A 23,413-nucleotide genomic window follows, 5' to 3' on the forward strand; every position below is an offset into this window, starting at 1 on the left:
ATACTATAACATTCGGTATGTAAGCAATTGTTATACATCCTAATCTTAAGATACTTTATGAAATGGTGTCTCCCAGGTAAATAATAAAAATGTTTGATTTAAGCAAAAAAAGTATCAAGGGAATATACATATTTTATCTATAAGGGAAGTTCTTAAATTCCATGGTTTGGCTGTTGTGAACATCATTTTTGTATCTTTATTTACACAAAGCATTGCTTTTTATTGGGAGAGCTACAAGCTCCTGCTTTTGAGCGATCCAAAGATGATTACTTTTTTTTTTTTTTTTTTAATTTATGATACTGTTCTGTTGTTTCTACCACAATTGTTTAAAAATGACTTACCAAAGCAATAGATTTTACTTCAATCTCTAACTTGAGGGGGTGTCTACTATTTGTCAAGTTTTTATAATTTGTTTTTGTAAGGCTTACTAGGACTCTTTACTTTGTATTATACAGTATGAATTGAATGCTTTCTGTTTATATGAATAAATTGGGGGGGGGGGGGGGGGGGGGGTTGACTACACTTCTGAGTGTTAAATATGTGATGCTTGAATTAAAACATTTTTGCTTTTCAGTTAGTTGTAGACTGGCTGGAAAACATTGCCAAAGATGAAGTGGGAGATTTTTCTGATAATATAGAGTTTTATGCAAAATCAGTATACTGGTAAGTATTATGTTTGGGAATCTTCACTGTGCACTAAATTATCACATTACTATTGCAGTAGGTATAGTCTACAGTGAAATCCTTACTTGCATGTCATAATCGACATGCATCAAATTGCAACACTCTGGCACTATGAATAGTGAGTAAAATACACCTTCCTTTGAAACATCTGTCTACAAAACTGTAAAATTAGGAGACCTCTTAATTTAGCAGATTTTGGAAAATAATCCTAAAATAAAAGGAATGATGCTAATTAACTAATGGAGCCTAAAAAATTGCTAAATGCGTAACTGTGTGGCACATATAACCATGATTACAGGTTTATTTCTATGGTGTTTTCAATGTAAAAATGATTATCATATATTGATGTTATTTATCTTACATGTCATCTCTCGGTATGAACAATTACGTATCTTGGCCAAATTGTCATGTTTACTTTTTTGCAGTTCTTTTCAGCTGATTAGTTTCCCATGAGTGATGGTGAATAGTGTTACTAACCCTTTATAATGGGTTTCATAATTTAAATATGGAAATATGGAAAACTCAATGCTTTCTATGAACAAAATGTAGATCTTTGTAAATTCTCATACAGTGCATTTACATTCATTTCAATAAGCTGGTTATTCACAGAAACCTGATTTCTAGTGTCATGTAAACCCTTATTCCAGTTAGAGAAATCTAATTATTGGCCTGTGAGAAACCAAATTAACAGATGTAGAGTTCTCTGCGAATAACCTGATTACGTGGTCATATAAACCCTTAACCGAGTTACTGTTCCTGATTTTGTAGTCTATGCATGTCCATTACACTCTGTCATCCGGTGCATACATTTGCTTTGTACACACCGTCAGCAGCCACAGGTAGAATCCTCAAAATTTCCAGAGGCAAATGTTCATGTGATCATATTATTTCTTCTCCTGGCTGAAATAATCTCTTAATAATTCAGAAATAGCTACATATTATGAGTTGAATGGTAACGTGTATTATGTAGTCAGATTATTTATTTATTTATTTATTTATTTTTTAAAGTAACCAGTCACCTAAAATAGTACTTATTAATGTAAAAATACTTCCATATTATTATTAATACAACAGGCTCACATATTGGGTTCTTTGCGCGACCAAGCAGAAGAATTGAGTTGTGTGTATTCTGGCAACAGAATTGTATAAAGTGTCAGTCTGAAACATTGAAACATTTATAAAGCACAAGAAAATTATCACAGGCATCATGGTTATTTTCGGAATCATGGTGGTCAAAGATGTTTAAGTCTTTTTTGCACAGTTTAATGACATTAGAGCATCTTTTTGACAAAGGAGAGCTCCATAAGTTAACTTGGACATGTAAACATGGCTTTTTAAGAAACCAGGTTTGCCTTAAACAGGTTAGTTACTTTAATCCAGTTATGTGTGTGAATGTAAATGTACTGATTTTCTCCAGTCTTGCATAATATCAAGTTAAATGGTAGTAGAAAATCATCATGGTTTATGTGTACATAGAGACTCATTGTTGTGTGATTAAGGTCTTAAAAACAGACTTTAGTTTGAATTACATGTTTTTAACAACTGCTTTTATCTCTGCAACATTACATTGTGTCATGTAAAACCTCTGGCAATACAAAGTTATCTTACCCTCTTAAATATCAAATTAGTTGATTATTAAAGGGGTGAAGTGTTCATTTTATAATATAATTTTTTGTGTTCTTTGTTTTAGGGAGAATACATTACATAGTCTTAAGCAACGAAGCATGTCCCATGCAGGATATAGTAGGCCACTGGTTACTGAATTGGTATGTACTTCTAAATAAAAAAATCTTTGTGCATCATTCTTAACAATTTATTATCTAGAAAGCAAATCTACTGTTTAAATTCATCACTCCTATGTGTATGTGTTTGAATCTCTTTTTCTCATTGAGGAATTAACTTTTCTTTGGGAAATAATGCTGGTAATTCCACCCATTATAAAAATTTAGGCTGTTATAAGAGCACAGCTTTTCACAAATATTTGTTAAAATACTTCAGATGATGGGGTGATGTTAAACTCTTATATTAGGTTAAACAAATAGCTTAGTAAAGACAGTCTTACATTCAGTTTATGGACAAAATTAAGTAAAATGTAAAAATAAAAACCTGAATAAATGTTCACTTCTGGTATGTTACAGCAATTTGTGTTATTACTAGTCAAGGAATTTCATTTATAGACTAATCAGAGAGTAGCCATGGTAGTTTCAAAAGACTTGGAGGTGTTTATGTTCATGACTGCTGAAAGTTTAAATGTGTAGTAGGAAGGAAACTCTGTCTTGGGGTGTACACTATAATACTATGTGCCTATGAGTAAACATAGGTAAGTCTATTATGAAGTCTGTTTTCAACGTGATGAAACCATTCACTTTATACGCAGTGTGTATGGTGTATACATTTCTCAAGTGAAATGTCTGCTTTGTTCACAGTTTTCAAGAGGTAAAAATAGCTTTTTTTTTTTTTTGTGCTAGGATCCTGATGCTCCATTCAGACAGAAGATGCCTTTAGCTGATCTTGACAGAGAGGATGAAGGCCGGCTATTGAAGTACTTGTTCACACTTATTCGTGCGGGTATGACAGATGAGGTCAGTATATTTGAGCCTGCAAAGGTTTCTACAATAAATCTTTTGGGACATTTCAGACAGTGTTCATGAAAATAGTTTAACGTGAAAAAAATATCTATGTATATAAAAAAAAAAAAAAAATCCTGGAAAGCAAAAGCAAAGCGACAATACGTGATCTTCTTGGAAGTTCTCGGAACACATTTAAAAGACCCGCGAGACAAAAGAGACTTGCCACGGAGCGTCTCGCGTGGACCGTAAACATGAGACTTGGTGCCAAGAGATTGTCCCAGGGCCGTCTTGCAGGGACATGGAACATGAGATTCTTGCAAGACACGCCCTACTTACAAAAGATATCATATAAGAGCACACCTGTCAAAAAACACTCAGTAGTGTAAAAGCACGTAGTACACACACATCCTGTGCGCTCAGCACATATAAAGCGTATAAGAACAATACGGAGAATAGAGACCCAAAGGCATTGGAGAGAAAAAAAGGCAGATAAGAGATTATGAAGGCAGTGGAATTCGAAAGGCTCAGACAAACGATGGCGCGATACACATGCAGAGAAAGGTACAGAATATGAAAGCAGTAAAATTCGAAAGTATTGTAGGGTCCCAGCCAGGTTGAGTCCTTTTTGGTTTTAAGTGACTGTTTGGTCCAATTGAGGGAGGGCGGACTACAGCACGGAAGACTGATAGCGGGGTATTGATTGATGCGGTAAGGGGGGGCAAGACCCGGGGGAGGAGGGGTTGTAGAAGTTTCTAGAAAGTTGTGTTTGGGGTTAGGAAGTCGGCAATTGTTCAACTAAAACTTTTGTGACACTTTATTATGTCAGTCGCTACAGTATCAAAGAATATAGAAAAGATCGCATTACCGCAAACAAAAGGTGATTAATCATCAGAACCAGGTGTAATTGAAAAAATAGCAGGACAAATCGAGGTCAGAAATAAAAGGCAAAGAGTAGACAACAGTCTTTTCGCATTTGCATCATTCAATGCACAAAACGTGAATTTACACAATAATGGACCATATGCTATGAGAATCTGTGGTCCTGGATCAGTTAACTCTTTTAGGGCTAATTTTTTTTTTGTTTCTTTTCTCCCAGGGCTGAATATTTTTCCAAAAACTAACATTTTTTTAAAAAGAACACAAAGCAATTGTTTAACATATCAAATCAACAAAAAATATTTACTTTTGACAAATGTTACTGTCTTGCATGTTGTATGAGCCTGCATACTCTATGATTTCACATACATATCACATACATTTTACACAGCAAAGTCTGATCTCGCTCAAAGCAGCCAATTTTAGTCATTGCCACATTGCACTCCTTACAATACGTGTTGCTTTGGTGCCAATTTTTCAATTGTCTGTTGCTGCACTTTCTAACATATATTGTTAGTGTGTACTGTAGAGAGACAAGTCACCCATTTGCCATCATGCCATGCCACTTCCACCAAGTTTTCTGCCAGCATGAAAACCGTATTGTCACCTCTTTTCATCTTCTGAAACTTTATGAACTTTATGTATGGCATTATAGCCTGGCTCACCCCATGGGATTTGCTTCTGTTTATTACAGAAGTGAATAAAACTTTGCAGCAGCACGTACCTAAGCCACCAGGGGACAAAACACGTTTGGACCAATGCTCCCTGAAGTTATATCACCAGTTCTGTCTCATCTCTATTTGTAATGCCACAGCGCGCTTCATCTCGTCTTTCGTTGTGGGTTTCCACTTTGAAAAACGAGAATGCGATGCAAACGCAGCCCGCGATTCAAAAAAAATCTCTGCCTACCGGTTTGTCTCGTCTGACAGTAGCTGAAAAGCAGCATCAGGAGAGAGCAGCCTGAAGTACAGCAGCTGGTAATCTGCCGTGTCCAACAGCAAGCCATGCCGTCTTGTAAACTCCGGTAGCCAGATCAGCTCTCAACGGATCAATGTCTGTGTATTTATCCCATGCGAACCTTGCCGTAGATGCATCGGCTGCGCGAAGGCACGCAACTGGCAGCAGATCCGCTGGCGCGGCATCGGCTGGTGTCTGATCAGCTGATGCCTGCTTCTAACTCTCTTGCTCGATCTCCTGATCACTGCCAATAAAGTCCGATTCTGAAAAATCAAGAGTCCGACTCCGCGATAATGCGCAAATGCGCATAATGCAAGTGTTTTCTTTTCTGCACTTGCTTCGCTGCCCTTTCACATGTCGGTGCCATCTTGCCTGTTTACATTTCGCAACTCACGCACACGCAATGTTTATTTGCCGAGTCAACGAGTCTAGCATTCCTCCAAGCACAGAGGGAATGCCTGTGACGTGACAGTGAGATTTGTCGCCATTAACAGCTGATTGTCGCCCTCTATCCCTGGATGTCGACTTTTGTCGACATCCGCCTTCAACCCCTCCTGTCGACAAAAGTCGACATCCGCCCTAAAAGAGTTAAAGCAACGACAAGTTGAATTTCAAAGAATACATAATTCGATCAGGTGTATATTGATGATCACGGAGAAGCGATGCAAATTTTAACAGGCAAAAAGAAAGGTAATGTATATATTCCGCAAATAACATTACATACCAAAGGAGATCGTGATATGCCATTCGTATTAAAATGTTTACAGTTTACTGTGAGAATAGCTTTTGCTATAACAATCAATAAATCACAGGGACAAACGTTAGAAAAAGTCGGATTATTTATTAGAGAAACAGAAACAATATTCACTCACAGGCAGTTATACGTTGTTTTGTCACAATGTGTCTCCAAAAAATATTGTTTTTAATGAAGCTTTAAAGTAAAAGTGCAAATAATGAAATTGAAACAATTCCAAAGAAAAAAAAATTTTAAATTGTATATCCGATTAACCAAACACAGGGGTTGGCGAGCGAAGCCCCCTAGTATTATAGATGAAAATGATAAATTAGTGATAATTATTGCATTACACAGTAATGCTTTATATACTCTTATGACAGATTACTTTTCAGTTGAAATACAACAGAATGCTGAATGTACAATTAAAGCTTATATTTTATTTTAAGCAATTAAATGAAAATTAATGCAAACGTGAACAACAAAGTTAAATATGCTTACATATTTACCCTTGAGTATTTATCCTTAACAAGTGTAAACATGGAACTAATGTTCACCTTTCCAAGGTTAAGATGAATGTGATAATGAATTAAAAAATGATACTGCCAAGTAGTGACATTCTTTTTACCTATAAAGTAGGCATCTTTACAAACTTTTGTTTATTGGGGAATGAGAGATTGAAAAACATTTTTTGCAAATTTATTTTATCTAATTTTGGATTTTAAGTTGTCATTTTTACTTGCACAACATTTAGCTTGAAAACTATTTAAATGACATAGAAATAATTATTCTTCCTTGAACAGAGATTTTTACAGTTATTTCATGTATAGAATTTAAAGTAGCAAGGACTGCTATGTGATAAGGCAGTTCTCAAAAGTATAAGTCCCTAAAACCCAGTGCTTATCAACTGAATGTTTTCCATTTCCAGGCCCAGCGCCTTTGTAAGCGGTGTGGTCAGGCTTGGAGAGCAGCAACTCTGGAAGGATGGAAACTGTACCATGATCCAAATATTGGTGGAGGTAAAATTTGCAGAAGTGTGTATACATGTAGATCTTGGTGCATGTGCAAGTGTGTGTGTGTGTGTGTGTGTGTGTGTTTTAAATTGTGTGGTTTTATATTTTGAATTAATCTGAAAATTGCTCCGGGGAGCTGTACAATGGCTAACTCTGCACTCTGACCCCCAAAGGTTATGCGAAAAGACAATTTTCCCCTCAAGGATTAACAAAGTATATCAAATAAAAAAATCTAATTAAAATCTGTAACTGATTATTTTTTTTGTTGATAAAAATTAAGTTTTTTTTTATTACTGTTGCTTCTGTGTCATTTAAAGCAGTCGAAGTGACTGTATGTTTATGTATTTAGACCCTTATGCACGAAGGGTTTTTGGCATTATTGTACCAAAATTACATACCCAAAAATACATGGCTGTGACTCTGCTTATGTAATAAATTAACTCCAAGTGGATGTTAAAAACCTTGCTTATACCAGTATCAACTAAATCTAAAACAAAAACAAGTTGTGAACAAACAAACGAAACATTTTGTGATATACAACCCTGGAATCAATTTTATTTTGTGCCCAATCTGTTTGCTGTCAATATAAAAAGTTTAGATATATCCCAGAACATTGCAAAGTTATCCTTGTTGGCACAAGGTGCCCCCCGTTGGAAACATTGTCTTTTTGCACCTAAACAATCTCTCGGAACAAGTATTGAAGTAGCACTTACGTATTTTATTAAAATAAAATAAAATAGTGATATACTCTCTCACACACACACACACACACACACACACACACACACTGTATGTCATTGTGAAACAGCAAGTAAACAATATTAGCAATATGTAGCTATGTACAAATGTGCAGTAGTTTAACAATTTTTCATGCCAGTTCTTGAAACAATTTCCATGTACCACTAGACACAACAAAACATTACAGTTTGTATAGTAGATTGGGTGTTTTGTGCTGCAGTTTATGCATCTTCTGCTGCCGCCTTTTGCAGTTGTGCCACAGAAGTTCAGCAGGTTTGTTTTTATTTTTCTTGTTTTTCTTGCATTTCATGTCTGGAATAAACTAAATAAATTTTTATGTTGGGAGGTTGGTGGTTCAGGGGTGAGCAAGATTAAAAATGGGATAAACAAATATACACTGCAGTATATATATTTTTTTCTCTCTCTCTCATGCACTTGACACAACCATGTGATACAGTGACATTCAATTGACATCCATCATATGGATGGTTTTTCGGTTGTAGTTGGGCAAATGCTGGCGAGTTTTGTCTGATGCTGCCCGTTTTGTTTTTGTTGTGGGATCTTTGTTTGTGTTCCTGATTTGGACTTTCTGAGGTGTGTTTTAAAAAAAAAAATGATTGTTGGGGGATCTACCTGCAGTTGTTCCATTGCCTTTAAGATCTTGCTGGCCGTCTTAGGGTTCGCACGAGCCCTCACTTGCTCATTACACTTCGGTCTGACCCGGCATACCGTGAGTACATTGCAACTTTCCTTCAGGTGTTTTTCAGTTGTCTGTCAGTTCTGCCATGGGGCTGGCTGGCTAACATGTTTTTGAACCGTTGTGCCAGGGTAGCATTTTGGGAAGCAGATGGCCTTGTGAAGAGTAACTAGTTACTATTTTATACCACTTTCTCTGGATCTAACCCCCTGGGGCCTCATGCATAATGCTGTGCGTAGAATTCACACTATAACATGACGTAAGCACAAAAGCGGAAATGTGCTTACGCACAAAAAAATCCAGATGCATAAATCTGTGCGTTCGCCAACTTCCATGTTCTTCCGCTCCATAAATCCCGGTCAGCGTGAAAAGTAACGCACGTGCATGCGCCTGCTGTCCTGCCCCAACTCCTCCCAGAATTACGCCTCTTTGAATATGCAAATCAATATAAATAGCCCTTAAGCTCAGCCTTCTGTGAAAAGACAATGGCAAAAGCAAGAGGGAAAAATAGAAGAATTTCAACGAATACCAAGTAGAGGCAAGGAAAAACATACTATTTGTTGGTTTAAACAGTGGTATAAACAACAAAAGGAAGTTGATCAAGTGACATAGTGTGTCGGAGAAACTCGAAAGCTCAAGTTCACAAAGTCGTACAGTGCCAGAAATAAAAAAGAAGTTGTCACATATCAAAGTCGCCGTGGAAAGGCAAGTCGTAGCCCACCGTCTGAGTGTCACATGAAAGCTTATTAGGGTACAGGGACAAAAAAAAAGGCACACAGTAGGGAAAAAACCATGAAATGCCAACTTTAATCTCTAAATTTCCACTTTAATCATATAGTTTGTCATTAAAGTAGAACATCATAAACTTCATCCTGATTCGTTTAATTTACTAGTTTCTCAATCCCATTGTAACTAAAGTAGCACGTTAAATGCTTTGTTTTGTATTTGATCTTCTATGTACTCTGTGTGTGAATCACTACGTGCTTCCGGGCTTTCTCTTCCTCCGACATGACACAGAACCCAGTACATTCATGATATTACAGTTCTCTGAATAATTAAAATACTGAGAAGTATATGTGATATCATTTTCATGATGATAGGAGTTAAAGCATGTTATTAAACATGGGAACATAGTGGCGCAGTGATTGTTCATGTCTCACGCAAGATTCTTGCTGCGCCATGCGCGACCTTCGATGAAATACTTTATTGTGGCAGTTCGGTCTCTTTCAAACGTACTAACCTCCAATTCTTGTCCATCCTTTTCTTTCTCCAAATACCCAATCGCCACACAATCAGCTCTGTAATAGACGTTAAGCCATCTGTAAGCTTAGAACGTCGATTCTTCATAACTTTTAAGGAACATCGAAATATCTTCGTAGTACGTTTTAATTATTCTATCCATCTATCCTTCCAGTGTCACATCAGCACCAGCAAGAATACAGCGCGAGGCAGTTTTATCTGTATAATAAACATATTTTGCTGCATTTCATCTTAGAAATGATATCATCATCATAAGTAAATATGCACTTTATAAAGTGGCTCAGGTTGTGCAATATTATAACTGTATCGCAAGTTTACAGTGAGGTAATTGTACTTATAAGTACAAACGGTTCTACAAGGAGCACTTAATGGACTGATTGAGTGCATTTAGAGTTCTTGGGATGAAACAGTTTCTGAACTGCGACGTCCGTACAGGAAAGACTGAAGCGTTTGTCATATGAGAGCAGTTCAATAGACAGCATGGCTAAGGCAGCGTGTGCTTGATGCTATATACTGATTAATTCTCTTTCCGATCAGCTGCTGTACAGCTGTGATTCACAGTCAGATACAGTGATATAAATACTCCGAGTGGTGCAGTGAAAGTAATATGGAAAAAGATGATCTGATGTGGCAACACCTAACTGGAGCAGCTGAAAGAAGAAGGTGCAGTGGGAGAAACGCTAAAGCAGTTATGGTATTTGGAATAGTTTGACCATTCTGTGGACCATTATATTGTTACAGGTTAATTACAATCGGATGCATTAAACTAATAAACAATATGTGGTTAATTTCAGTGTATTTATAAAGCCGCGTCAGGGATGTGGATCTAAAAAAGAAAGGATAACCGCACAGGAACAGTAGCACTACTTTGACGCTGGATGCTGCCAGTCTGCAAAACCGAGCAGAGAACTTGTGTACAACAGGGTGTGAGCTACCGTGGAAATGTGCGTGGTTTTACACCAAGTTTAGGTTTTATACATCGCGATTTGAACGTGGAGACGTTCTTGCGCAACATTTTTGTGCATGAGCACCGTTTATACATGAGGCCCCAGGTCTTCACCTTATGGGCTAAGCGTAAGCATTTTTGTGGCATTTGCTTATTCCTCTGTTAAGCTGAAGAGTTTGAACTCAATACCTCGCCTGGGAGCTAGATTCTATAATCATTGTGTTGCTGTAGGAGTTCTACGACAGCCCTGCTATATACATCATGGATCTTGTCAGAGGCTGCGCTGGAGTCATATGCCAGTGGCAGAGGAGTTAACTTTGATAACCTTCTCTCACTTTAATACTCCTGTACGATAAAGACCAATTAAAAAGACAGCGAAACACCTTCAAATGGCTCCGTGAAGATGGCCTTAATGAACATTCGGTCTATAGCCCAAAAACACTTTTTTTTAAGTGACTTTTACATTCCGCTACTGGAACTTTCTATTTATGTCAGAGACCTGGTTAAGTGCTGGTGACACAATTTCTCTCCATGATCTTTCCCCTCCTGTTTGTACCTTTTTTTTTTTTTTTAGGTCACCTTAAATCACTAGTCAAGGTGGTGGGTTTGCTACTGTTATTCAGAATCGTTTTAAATGTGGACTTTGGACTGTAGACAGTTTCTCCAGATTTGAGGCTCTGCTGTTTAAAATTGATCTTAACCAATCCCGTACTGTGTGCACTGGTTTATAGACCTCCTGCATATAATAAGGATTTTGTCCAGGAGTTCTTATCTTTCATGGTGTCATGTGCTTGTAGAATGCTAATTCAAAGAGATTTAAACATTCATGTCTGTTGTCCGACAAAACCCCTGGTTAAAGAATTTCTAGGTCTTTATTAATTTTACACAGGTGATGTCAAGTCCCACACATCATGGGAGACATACGTTGGACTTGGTTCTAACACTTGGCCTCTCTGCAAATAACCTGGAGATATCTGATGCTGGCATTTCTGATCACTTTGCAGTTGTTTTTGAAATTAAGTTTTTGCATCCATCCATCAATTTCACATTCTTGCAGTATAAATGCTGACACAGTGTGGCAGTTCTGTGATAATCTCTGACATTCATTTACCCTTGGTGTTGGAAGCCCTCTCTGTGTGTTTGGATATTACTGTTATGGTTAAGCTTATTGATCTCACTTTTAAAGATACTCTGGATCTGGTTGCACTCTTAAAGTTAAGGAGAGCCAAGGTAAAAGCCACTGTTCATCCCTAGTTAAATGACACCACTCATGCTCCCAGACAGGAATGCAGGCAGGCTGAAAAAAGGACAAACTGCAAGTCTCTTAGGGCTTCCAGTGAGTTCTGAGAATTTCATATCAAGAGGCTGTGAAAACAGCAAAATCAAATTTTTTTTATCTAATTGCTAATGCTGCCTCGTGACCTAGGGTGCTGCTTAGCACCATAAACACTGTCTAAACCCACCTCTTATCTGCTTCCCTCAGAGTACACCTGAGACCTGTGAGTTTTTTCTCAATTATTTTATAAATAAAGTCCAAGCCATTCGATCTGGCATTACACTTCAAGGTGCTGATCACTGTGGGACGACACCAGCCCCTCTAAGGCCAGTGCACAGCCATTTTACTTCCTTTCAACCCATTTCTTCTTGTCAGCTAGCTGATATAATCCAGTTTATGAAACCTTCCAATCATCCACTAAATGTCTTACCCTCACGCCTAGTTAAAGATATTTTCAGAGCTATTAGTCCAATTGTTTTGGCTATTACTAACAACTATCTAAGTTATCCCAGATAACTTTAAACATGCGATTGTTCAGCCTCTGCTGAAGAAGGCCACGCTTGATCCTACAACTCTTTCAAACTATAGGCCTTTTTCTAAGCTCCCATTTCTGTCCAAAATTATGAAGAAAGTGGTTTCTTTGCAGTTAGCAGTGCATCCGGAAAGTATTAATAGCGCATCACTTTTTCCACATTTTATGTTACAGCCTTATTCCAAAATGGATTAAATTCATTTTTTTCCTCAGAATTCTACACACAACACCCCATAATGACAACGTGAAAAAAGTTTACTTGAGGTTTTTGCAAATTGATTAAAAATAAAAAAAACTTGAGAATTCACATGTACATAAGTATTCACAGCCTTTGCTCAATACTTTGTCGATGCACCTTTGGCAGCAATTAAAGCCTCAAGACTTTTTGAATATGATGCCACAAGCTTGGCACACCTATCCTTGGGCCAGTTTCGCCCATTCCTCTTTGCAGCACCTCTCAAGCTCCATTGAGTTGGATGGGAAGTGTCGGTGCACAGCCATTTTAAGATCTCTCAAGGGATGTTCAATCGGATTCAAGACTGGGCTCTTTGGATGGGAAGTGTCGGTGCACAGCCATTTTAAGATCTCTCAAGGGATGTTCAATCGGATTCAAGACTGGGCTCTGGCTGGGCCACTCAAGGACATTCACAGAGTTGTCCTGAAGCCACTCCTGTGATATCTTGGCTGTGTGCTTAGGGTCGTTGTCCTGCTAAAAGATGAACCGTCGCCCCAGTCTGAGGTCAAGAGTGCTCTGGAGCAGGTTTTCATCCAGGATATGTCTGTACATTGCTGCAGTCATCTTTCCGTTTATCCTAACTAGTCTCCCAGTCCCTGCCGCTGAAAAATATCCCCACAGCATGATGCTGCCACCACCATGCTTCACTGTAGGGATGGTATTGGCCTGGTGATGAGCGGTGCCTGGTTTCCTCCAAACGTGACGCCTGGCATTCACACCAAAGAGTTCAATCTTTGTCTCATCAGACCAGAGAATTTTCTTTCTCATGGTCTGAGAGTCCTTCAGGTGCCTTTTGGCAAACTCCAGGCGGGCTGCCATGTGCCTTTTACTAAGGAGTGGCTTCTGTCTGGCCACTCTACCATACAGGCCTGATTGGTGGAATGCTGCAGAGATGGTTGTCCTTCTGGAAGGTTCTCCTCTCTCCACAGAGGCCCTCTAGAGCTCTGACAGAGTGACTATCGGGTTCTTGGTCACCTCCCTGACTAAGGCCCTTCTCCCCCGATTGCTCAGTTTAGATGTGCCAACCATCTCTAGGAAGAGTCCTGGTGGTTTCGAACTTCTTCCACTTACGGATGATGGAGTCCACTGTGCTCATTAGGACCTTCAAAGCAGCAGAAATTTTTCTGTAACCTTCCCCAGATTTGTGCCTCGAGACTATCCTGTCTCAGAGGTCTACAGACAATTCCTTTGACTTCATGCTTGGTTTGTGCTCTGACATGAACTGTCAACTGTGGGACCTTATATAGACAGGTGTGTGCCTTTCCAAATCATGTCCAATCAACTGAATTTACCACAGGTGGACTCCAATTAAGCTGCAGAAACATCTCAAGGATGATCTGGGGAAACAGGATGCACCTGAGCTCAATTTTGAGCTTCATGGCAAAGGCTGTGAATAGTTATGTACATGTGCTTTCTCAATTTTTTTATTTTTAATAAATTTGCAAAAATCTCAAGTAAACTTTTTTCATGTCATTATGGGGTGTTGTGTGTAGAATTCTGAGGAAAAAAATGAATTTAATTCATTTTGGAATAAGGCTGTAACATAACAAAATGTGGAAAAAGTGATGCACTGTGAATACTTTCCGGATGCACTGTATTTTCATATCTGGAGGATAATGTATGTGATGTATTTCAATCAGGTTTTTAAAAACTTTAGTGTACTGAATCGGCTTTGCTGAAGGTGACAAATTATATTTTATTAACTTTGGACTTGGGCTCTTCTGCGATTTTGGTCTCATTGGATCTTAGTGCAGCATGTGACACAGTAGACCATGGGGTTCTGTTAAAACGGCTTGAGGATGAAGTAGGCATTCAAGGCTGTGCATTGAAATGGCTTGAGTTGTACCTTAAAGGTAGATCTGTCTGTTAACATAGATGGGAACTCCTCTCAGCCAGCTCCTCTCACATAAGGCATCCCACAAGGTTCTATTCTGGCTCCCTGAATACAGCAAGGGGTGCAAGCTCCCTTGTTGGAATAAGTTCTTTTGTAATTGCAGTATGTTACATAACCCAAAACTGTATGGATATATTAAAAGGTGATACCCCTCCCTTAGTGATATGGCGGTAAGAAATCATATAGGAGAATTAACTTCGCTTTCTTTAATGACTACATGGCATAACAGACGAGGAAGCCATGACAAGAACGTCACCGAGGTGGGAGCCCGATGTATGCCATTTTCGACGCTGCGTTGGAAGGATTTTCAGGATCGGATAACTATCAACCATCTGTCTGTCGGCTTCAGTGGTGTGCCGGGCAATGTTCCAAGGCTTTATACTCTTTCTCCATGTGCAGGCTCCCACTTAGGTAAATCATGCAATTCCAAACAAGGAAAAGAAGATCCAATGTCATGCTGACTTCACTGACACAGAAATAGTACAATGCCCATTTCGCAGTTGTCCCTTTCTTGTCTTCTAATGCTTGCCTAGCAGTTCTAAATGATGAGCCCCTGTGTGCTAAATCTGGCCTTGTGTTAGCTGTACATATGAGTGAATTTATAAAATATTTTTTGTACAGAGCACAGTGACATATTAAACTTATATACTTATTAAACTCCTCCTTCTATTTTTCCTTTATCTGCTCCTCTTGAGGGAACATGATGTCACATATTGTTATGCTGATAAGTAGTTGTACCTCAGTTAGTCCTGACATCACTTCATCTGTTTAAAAAAAAAAAAAAAAACTGTTAAAATGCCTTGAGGATATTAATTATTGGATGGCACAAAATGTCTTACAATTAAATGAAAATAAAACAGAGGTCATTATTTTTGGTCCTTCCACATCTGCAGTTGAAATTGACACTCGGTTAGGCTCCTTGGCAGCAATGATTCATAATGTCAGAAACCTAGGTATCCTCTTATCTTCCAGTCATCACTAAGTTTTGAATAACAAATCTCCACAGTAATAAAGTCCAGTTTTTACCAACTGAGGCAAATTTCTAAACTAAAATCCTTTCTTTCACAGAAGGACTTGGATAGAGTCATTTATGCCTTTATCACATCTCAGCTAGCTTATTGTAATTCCTTATAGGTGTGACTACCTAAATCTGCTCTGTCGCATTGGTTCAACATGTTGCAGCTAGATTTTTAATTGGGTCTAGGAAAAAGATCATACTCCCCCCTTTTTTTTTTGCTTCACTTCACTGCCTACAAATGAGGTGTTTCATTGATTTTAAAATCTTATTTGTTTTTAAAGCCTTGCATGGTCTGGCTCCAAAATACATCTGTGACCTCTTTCACCCCTATGTGGCACCGAGAGCATTGAGGTCATCTTGCAGTTCCAAGATACTGTATAGGCTGAAGTCTTGCGGAGTGGTGGCTCTGAGGCTAAGGATCTGTGCTGGTATCCAGAAGGTTGCTGGTTTGAATCCCCATCACTGCCAAAAGAGATTCTACTCTGCTGAGCACTTGAGCAAGACCCTTAACCTGTAATTGCTCCAGGGGCGCTGTACAATGGCTGACCCTGCGCTCTGACCCCAAGGGGTATGCGAAAACTAACAAATTCCTAATACAAGAAATTGTATAAGGCGAAATAAAGGAAAAAAAAAAAAGACAGCCTTCTCATTTATTGCTCCTAGCTTTGATGTGGGATACCTTCCGTGACAAGACCCTGAAGGTTGCTGAGGGTTGTGTTGGTGTTACCGGTGTTCCCAGAAGGAGGTGTTTCATCTCGCAGGGCACTCTGGATATCATCGAGAGGACTCGTAGCACATGGCTCAATGGAAACTCTGGTCTGCGCTGGGAACTGAGAAGGACGGCTGTGAGGGCAGATAAAGAGGTGTTTGTTAAAGGAATCTGTGAGCAAGTGACACACCATCTGTGGTCTAGCGACCCACGTCCTGCTTACAGAGGAATCGAAGCATTATGCACATCCAAATCTATTCCTCGGAGAGTCGCAGTCAGGGCGGCTGATGGAACGGTCCTTACGGATGACACTGCAGTTGTGACCCGCTGGGCTGGCTACTTTGAGCAGTTGTTCAAAGCTGATCCTCTGGGTAGGACGTTGGCTATCTCTGGGTCCACGGTTCTTGAGGCTGATCCTCCAATTAGCTGTGAACCATCCAATCTCATTGAGATTTCACAGGTGGGGAAAGGCTGCAGGGATCTGTGGTATCCGAGGTGATCTTCTCCAGGCTGGTGGTAAGACTGTCCTCCTGGCATTCCAAGCAATCTTTGCTTCCATTTGCGAGACTAGCATCATCCCAACTAACTGGAAAACGGGACTTGCTGTCTTTATCTGGAAAGGGAAGGGTGATCACCTGGATTGCAGCAACAACAGGGGGATAACACTGCTCTCGGTGCCGGGTAAGGTCCTTGCTAGGGTCGTCCTCAATAGGATCCGTGATCACTTGCTCACCTACCACTGACTGGAACAGTCTGGTTCTACACCTAAGAAGTCTACCATCGGCCGCATCTGGGCACTGAGGGTTCTCATGGAGTGCAAGCGCAAATATCTGCAGTATTTCTTTGCAGCCTTTATCGATTTTCATAAAGCGTTTAACTCGGTTGATCGAGCTGCCCTGTGGGACATCCTGAGGGTTCCCGGGATCCCCTCGAGGTTGCTGGATATCATGGCCGGCCTGTACACTGGTACTGTGAGTTTTGTGCAGAGTGGAGGCAGAACCTCTGTGTTTTTCCCAGTTGATTCTGGCGTTCGTCAGGGTTGTGTTCTTGTTCCTACTGTGTTCAATGCTTGTATGGACTGGGTGTTGGGCAAGGTCGTGAGGTCCAGCGGCTGTGGGGCATCTGTTGGTGAAGATTCACGGATCTTGACTTTGCTGACGATGCTCTGATCGGGGCATTCGAGAGACTGAGCAAGGAGTCTGAGTGCATGGGCTTGTGAGTGTCCTGAATAAAAACCAAGATCCAGGCCTTTAATGACCTCTTGGGCACAGCCATCAGCGGTTTACTTACCTTGGCAGTGACATTCATGTCTCTGCTGACTCTTCCTATGAAGTCAGTAATCAGATTGGGAGAGCAATTGGGGGGTCATGAGGTCGCTGGGGGTGTGTGGCGCTCCCGATATCTATGCAAAAGGACGAAGGTCCAAGTCTTTAGAGTCCTGGTGCTTCCTGTCTTGCTATATGGTTGCGAGACATGGATGCTATCCAGTGACTTGAGACGAAGACTGGACTCCTTTGGTACTGTGTAAGGATGGGTTTATCCATTCCCGGGAATCCCGGGCTCCCAGGCATCTCGCATGTGAACGGTTTTAGAACGACCGACACTTATTTTTAATAAAACTACTGCAATATTTTGACACAAATAAAAGACTGACATTATCTACAAGCAGTTCATGCTGTCATAGAAGTACATGTATCTTTAGTTGCGGTAATAAGAGCATAGAAAGCACAACGTCCTCACAGGTGGCGCAGTGATAGTGCTGCTGCTTTGCAGTAAGGAGACTGTGGAAGATTGTGGGTTCACTTCCCGGTTCCTCCGTGTGGTTAGCACTTTGAGTACTGAGAAAAGCGCTATATAAATGTAATGAATTATTATTAACGTGTCCAGCGTGCGGTCGTCCATGCAAGAACGCACCTTCGTGCAGAAGTACGCCAGCCGCTGAGAAAGCACGCTTTGCCTCCACTGAAGTAGGCGGCACAATCATCAGATACTGATAGTTCTAAACAACGGCCGCACTTGCCATTGTGCTGAAACACCGCCATTTCAGCTTTTACCGATGCATCCAGTTTCTTGTCATCGTTCTGTGATGGCAAGTTTCTTGGCACAGGTAATGCGGATGCATCAGACTGATGCATTGCAATTTCAAGTTGCTGTTCAAAGCTGTTGTCTGATGAAGTGCAAGCTGCAGCAATGGCGCCACCTTAATTATTTTCAGCTATAACTCAGCCTTTCCAGTTTTTCCGGGAATTACAGCAGTTTCATTCCCGGGAATGAAAAATGTCCGGTAATTGGGAGCCCGGGAATGGATTCCCTAGTACTGTGTCTCTCCGGAAAATCCTTGGGTACCGTTGGTTTGACTTTGTGTCGAGTGAGCGGTTGGTCATGGAGTCCTAAGTGAGGCACATTACCTGCATTGTGAGAAAGCGTCAGTTACGGCACCATGTGGCTCGTTTCCCCGAGGGTGATCCAGCTTGTAAGATCCTCATTGTTGGGAACCCAAGTGGCTGAACCAGGCCAAGGGGTCGCCCATGTAATACCTGGCTGTGGCAGATAGAGGGTCATTTCCAGACAGTGGGACTGGACCACGTGTCTGCCTGGGGCGTTGCTAACCGGGATCCCGAGTTGTTTCGTCATGTAGTGGGTGCGGCAACTTACTTTGGAATGACCTGCATTTCCACATCAGGTCTTCATCCTCAATCGAGGTTTTTAAAAGTCAGCCTAAGGCCTACCTGTTTTCTTCCCTCTTTCACTGTGTATGATGGGATTGTGGGCAATGTTATAATGGGTGTTTTATTAATCCGCTTTTGTATGATTGTTTGCATTGTGTTTACTTTAATGCTTCTTTGTACAGCACTTTGGCCCAACTTCTGTTGTTGTAAATGTGCTTTTATAAATAAATGTAATCTAAATAATTTAAAGGGGGGCATTCTCACAAGAAACTTTGAGGGGCACAGTTACACTTTAAGAATCACTGCCTGCAAGTTCAAATTGAAGGAGAACTAGTCATTAAACTAACATATGGAACGTGCCGCAGACAACGTACAGGTGTGGTAATGGAACTCATGATGCTTGAACTGTAAAGCTGCATGTTGCAACACATCAAAAATGTACTGAAAAAGCAGTTCTTATAAATCTAGTGTTCTAAGCCCTTCATCACATGTGGTGTTCTCAGTGGAGTCGACACTCTGATCAGAATTTGGCTTGATACGCAAAGATGAGCTGCTGTAGAAACCATTTATTTCCTACCTTTTATGCACTGCTATGACATGTAATAAATTACCAATCATAAACAACTATGGATCATTAGAATAGGCTGCCAGTGGTAATGAGCCTTTAACTGTTACTTCATGTAAGTGAGATCTTTTGATATAAAAAGGTTCACTCCTTTATGACATGATATTCACCTTGGTCTATATGTGCAAATCACATATTTTAATAATGAATGAGAGCAGACAACATTGCGATTTCTTTTTTTTAAAGAAGACCATCCTTGGGTGTGAAAAAAAACTATGTTTTGGGTTTGCTGCAAAGCACACAAACAATTTACTTATGTATAATTTCTTAAATATAATTGCTGATCTTTGGTTTTAATTATACATATTGTGCTGGCGGTAGGTCACTCATATTCACACAAGAATTATTTTGGGGTGTCAAGAACACACCCCGCCTGACTTGTCACACACACTCAGAGACAAACACACTGAAGTAAAAAAAATTGAAATAAGAATATATTAAACAGTAAAAGAAAGACCAGTAACATGCAACACAGTAACCTACTCAAATAAATCCTGAAAACGGCAACCTTTAAGCCTTTTGAAATGTAGTAGTCTGTAAGGATTCTGCTGAAGTTTGAATTATTGTTTACTGTTGCAAGTTCATTACTCTTAATTGTAGAAATATTATGGACATGAGCAGTGATCATAAAATGGTTTCACAAGTTGCCTTTTAGCTTGTTTTCACATTGTCATTATGGGTTATTTGATTGCACATTGGGTAAAAACTGCAAATGTCCAGTGTAAATCCATTTAAAATTAAATCTACATGATAGACTGTAGAAAATGAAGAGGTCTGAATACTTTCTAAATGCACTGTATATATTGATAAACATTGCTTATTGTGTACCCACCATTTTATGTCCTGAATCCTTGAAATTTCACACACTTCTTTTCTTAGGGCATCTATACTACACACACTATTATCTACCTCAAAGTATCCTTTTTTATCACATTTTTATTAAACAGAAAATAAGTTACTCTGACTCAAACAAACCATGAAAATGTCAATAAAACATAAAAAAACCTATCCCATATCCCCAAATAGCATGTGTTAAATAATGTAGAATAGAGGAAGTAAAGCAGCAAGGATTTTTATTTATTTTAATTATAAATACTTGGTAGATCAGTATGCATCATGCTGTTCTGTACTCACCTTGAGTAATTTATATATAATTCCGATACTGGTCTAGGAATGGAGTTGCAGACAGTAGAAGGAAACCCCCATCGAATAATTTGGAAAGCTTGCTGTTGGAGGATGGCAGAAGATGTAAGCTTTTTAATAATTTTTTGTAAAAATATAGTTTGGAATTTATGCAAACAGAATAGAGTCTCTTTATCTTGTTGATTCCTCAGACATTTTTACTTTTAGTATATTGCATGTATATGTATTTGACGTTTTTCATCTGCTAAAATGCAGAGTTAAACTGTCTGATTATAATATAAAGACTGTGTAAAAGATTTTTTTGGACATCTAAAACAAAAATTGTAATAAATTAGATCATCCTGTAAATATTTTTTACAGGAGATGTTCAACAGATATGAACGTGCGATCTATGCTGCCTTAAGTGGAAACCTAAAGCAGGTATGATATTTTGCAGGTGTATTTTTATTTTTTTAATTTTTTTTCTTCTCACTTTTCACTTTATGCTTACAATTTCTAGAGATAAGTATACTAGTACAGCTGTAGTTGCTGTAAGCCAGTGACTGTTTCAAATGCCAGCATAGTTTGGCCAAATCCAGATTGGATACTTAGTTGTCAATAAAGTAGATATGTGACTTTTGTTTTTGTTTTTTAAAAACGTTCAATAGTTTTGTCTTTTTTTTTTAAAACTGAATGCTACACTGTTGCATATTAAGAACAAATTGAAAAAACTGTACCTTGTTTTGTTTGTATAATACACTCTTATGCCAAAGTGTTTGTTCTTTGTGCCTAACACACTTGTATTTTTCAAAATAAAATTTTGAAATATCATATGTGAGAAATGCTTTAAGGTTGGTTTTTGGACATTTAATGTAAGCTTTTTTGGTATGTGGCTCAAGATGAATGTTTAACCACAATTCGAACTGCACTTTCACATTCCAAGATTACAAAGATAAGTAGAGGTGAGAATCTGGAGGAAATTCAAAAACAGTAGAATCTTATGGTGTATCGTCCGTTTAAATTAAAGCTTGATGTACCCTTTTGAGCAGCAACTTCTGTGAAGGCAAATAGCTTTGTATGTAACCCAGAGTTTGTAAGGTTTTGCAAACAACAAATATAGTTCAAGTTATATACATCTGGCCTTGTTTGGTCATGCTTTTATCAATTTAACAAAGTACTGCCTGGGAGAAGTTTACAGACCGTGAAGTATTTCTATCAAATAGTCTCCTACCTGCATCTGGTTGGATGTTAGCTTTTTCTTTTTTTTTTCCCTCCAGTTGCTTCCAGTTTGTGAGACTTGGGAAGATACAGTGTGGGCCTACTTCAGGGTCATGGTAGATTCTTTAGTGGAACAGGAAATTCGATCAACTGGCACTGTTGTTCAAGAGCTGGATGAACTGCCCAGAGAAAGCTTGGAGGCCAAGTAAGATTTTTGTCTACTGAAACCTATTCTCTTGTCACAAAGAGATGTATAGTTAATTTCATAATCTTGGGCTTGTATAGCATCTTCCAGTGTTGGGTTAGAATAAGTGACTGATTCAAAGCTAATCAGTTTCCTGTTTCATCCCAGCCCTTGTAATGACAAAATATCTTTCTCTCAGTAGATGAAGATTAAGAACCTTCATTAATTTGCTTGCCTTTGGTAATCTGAGGTTAAATATGTGATGTGTAGTAGTATAAAGTAGTATAGAGAATAATGACATCATAAGAAAAACTTCAAAAAGTGTCGGGTTAAAATTTTGAAACTTGGAGCAAGCACTTTAAAATAAGGATCTCTCAGATAAAACCGTAAATATGTAACGATCATAGCAACATTATGGACTGTTAAGCCACTGTATGGAAATGTACAGTGCATCCAGAAAGTATTCACAGCGCATCACTTTTTCCACATTTTATGTTACAGCCTTATTACAAAATGGATTAAATTCATTTTTTTCCTCAGAATTCTACACACAACACCCCATAATGACAACGTGAAAAAAGTTTACTTGAGGTTTTTGCAAATTTATTAAAAATAAAAAACATGAGAAAGCACATGTACATAAGTATTCACAGCCTTTGCCGTGAAGCTCGAAATTGAGCTCAGGTGCATCCTGTTTCCCCTGATCATCCTTGAGATGTTTCTGCAGCTTAATTGGAGTCCATCTGTGGTAAATTCAGTTGACTGGACATGATTTGGAAAGGCACACACCTGTCTATATAAGGTCCCACAGTTGACAGTTCATTTCAGAGCACAAACCAAGCATGAAGTCAAAGGAATTGTCTGTAGACCTCTGAGACAGGATTGTCTCGAGGCACAAATCTGGGGAAGGTTACAGAAAAATTTCTGCTGCTTTGAAGGTCCCAATGAGCACAGTGGCCTCCATCATCCGTAAGTGGAAGAAGTTCGAAACCACCAGGACTCTTCCTAGAGCTGACCGGCCATCTAAACTAAGCGATCGGGGGAGAAAGGCCTTAGTCAGGGAGGTGACCAAGAACCCGATGGTCACTCTGTCAGAGCTCCAGAGGTCCTCTGTGGAGAGAGGAGAACCTTCCAGAAGGACAACCATCTCTGCAGCAATACACCAATCAGGCCTGTATGGTAGAGTGGCCAGATGGAAGCCACTCCTTAGTAAAAGGCACATGGCAGCCCACCTGGAGTTTGCCAAAAGGCACCTGAAGGACTGTCAGACCATGAGAAAGAAAATTCTCTGGTCTGATGAGACAAAGATTGAACTCTTTGGTGTGAATGCAGGCATCACGTTTGGAGGAAGCCTGGCACCATCCCTACAGTGAAGCATGGTGGTGGCAGCATCATGCTGTGGGGATGTTTTTCAGCGGCAGGAACTGGGAGACTAGTCAGGATAAAGGGAAAGGTGA

General features: G+C 39.3%; 1 protein-coding gene across 1 annotated transcript in view; it reads left to right on the forward strand.

The window, feature by feature from the left end:
* nup107 (nucleoporin 107) overlaps window positions 1–23,413 on the forward strand; it is a 102,680-nt gene that overhangs the window by 17,756 nt on the left and 61,511 nt on the right. The window contains exons 10-16 of the mRNA XM_028807287.2: window positions 575–663; window positions 2,375–2,450; window positions 3,153–3,266; window positions 6,749–6,839; window positions 20,604–20,680; window positions 20,936–20,995; window positions 21,832–21,977. Of these exons, the coding sequence (XP_028663120.2) occupies window positions 575–663; window positions 2,375–2,450; window positions 3,153–3,266; window positions 6,749–6,839; window positions 20,604–20,680; window positions 20,936–20,995; window positions 21,832–21,977 (653 nt within the window). The remainder of the gene's footprint in view (window positions 1–574; window positions 664–2,374; window positions 2,451–3,152; window positions 3,267–6,748; window positions 6,840–20,603; window positions 20,681–20,935; window positions 20,996–21,831; window positions 21,978–23,413) is intronic.

The sequence above is a fragment of the Erpetoichthys calabaricus genome, chromosome 1 (genome assembly GCF_900747795.2).
Source record: "Erpetoichthys calabaricus chromosome 1, fErpCal1.3, whole genome shotgun sequence".
In the NCBI taxonomy this organism is placed as follows: Eukaryota; Metazoa; Chordata; class Cladistia; order Polypteriformes; family Polypteridae; genus Erpetoichthys; species Erpetoichthys calabaricus.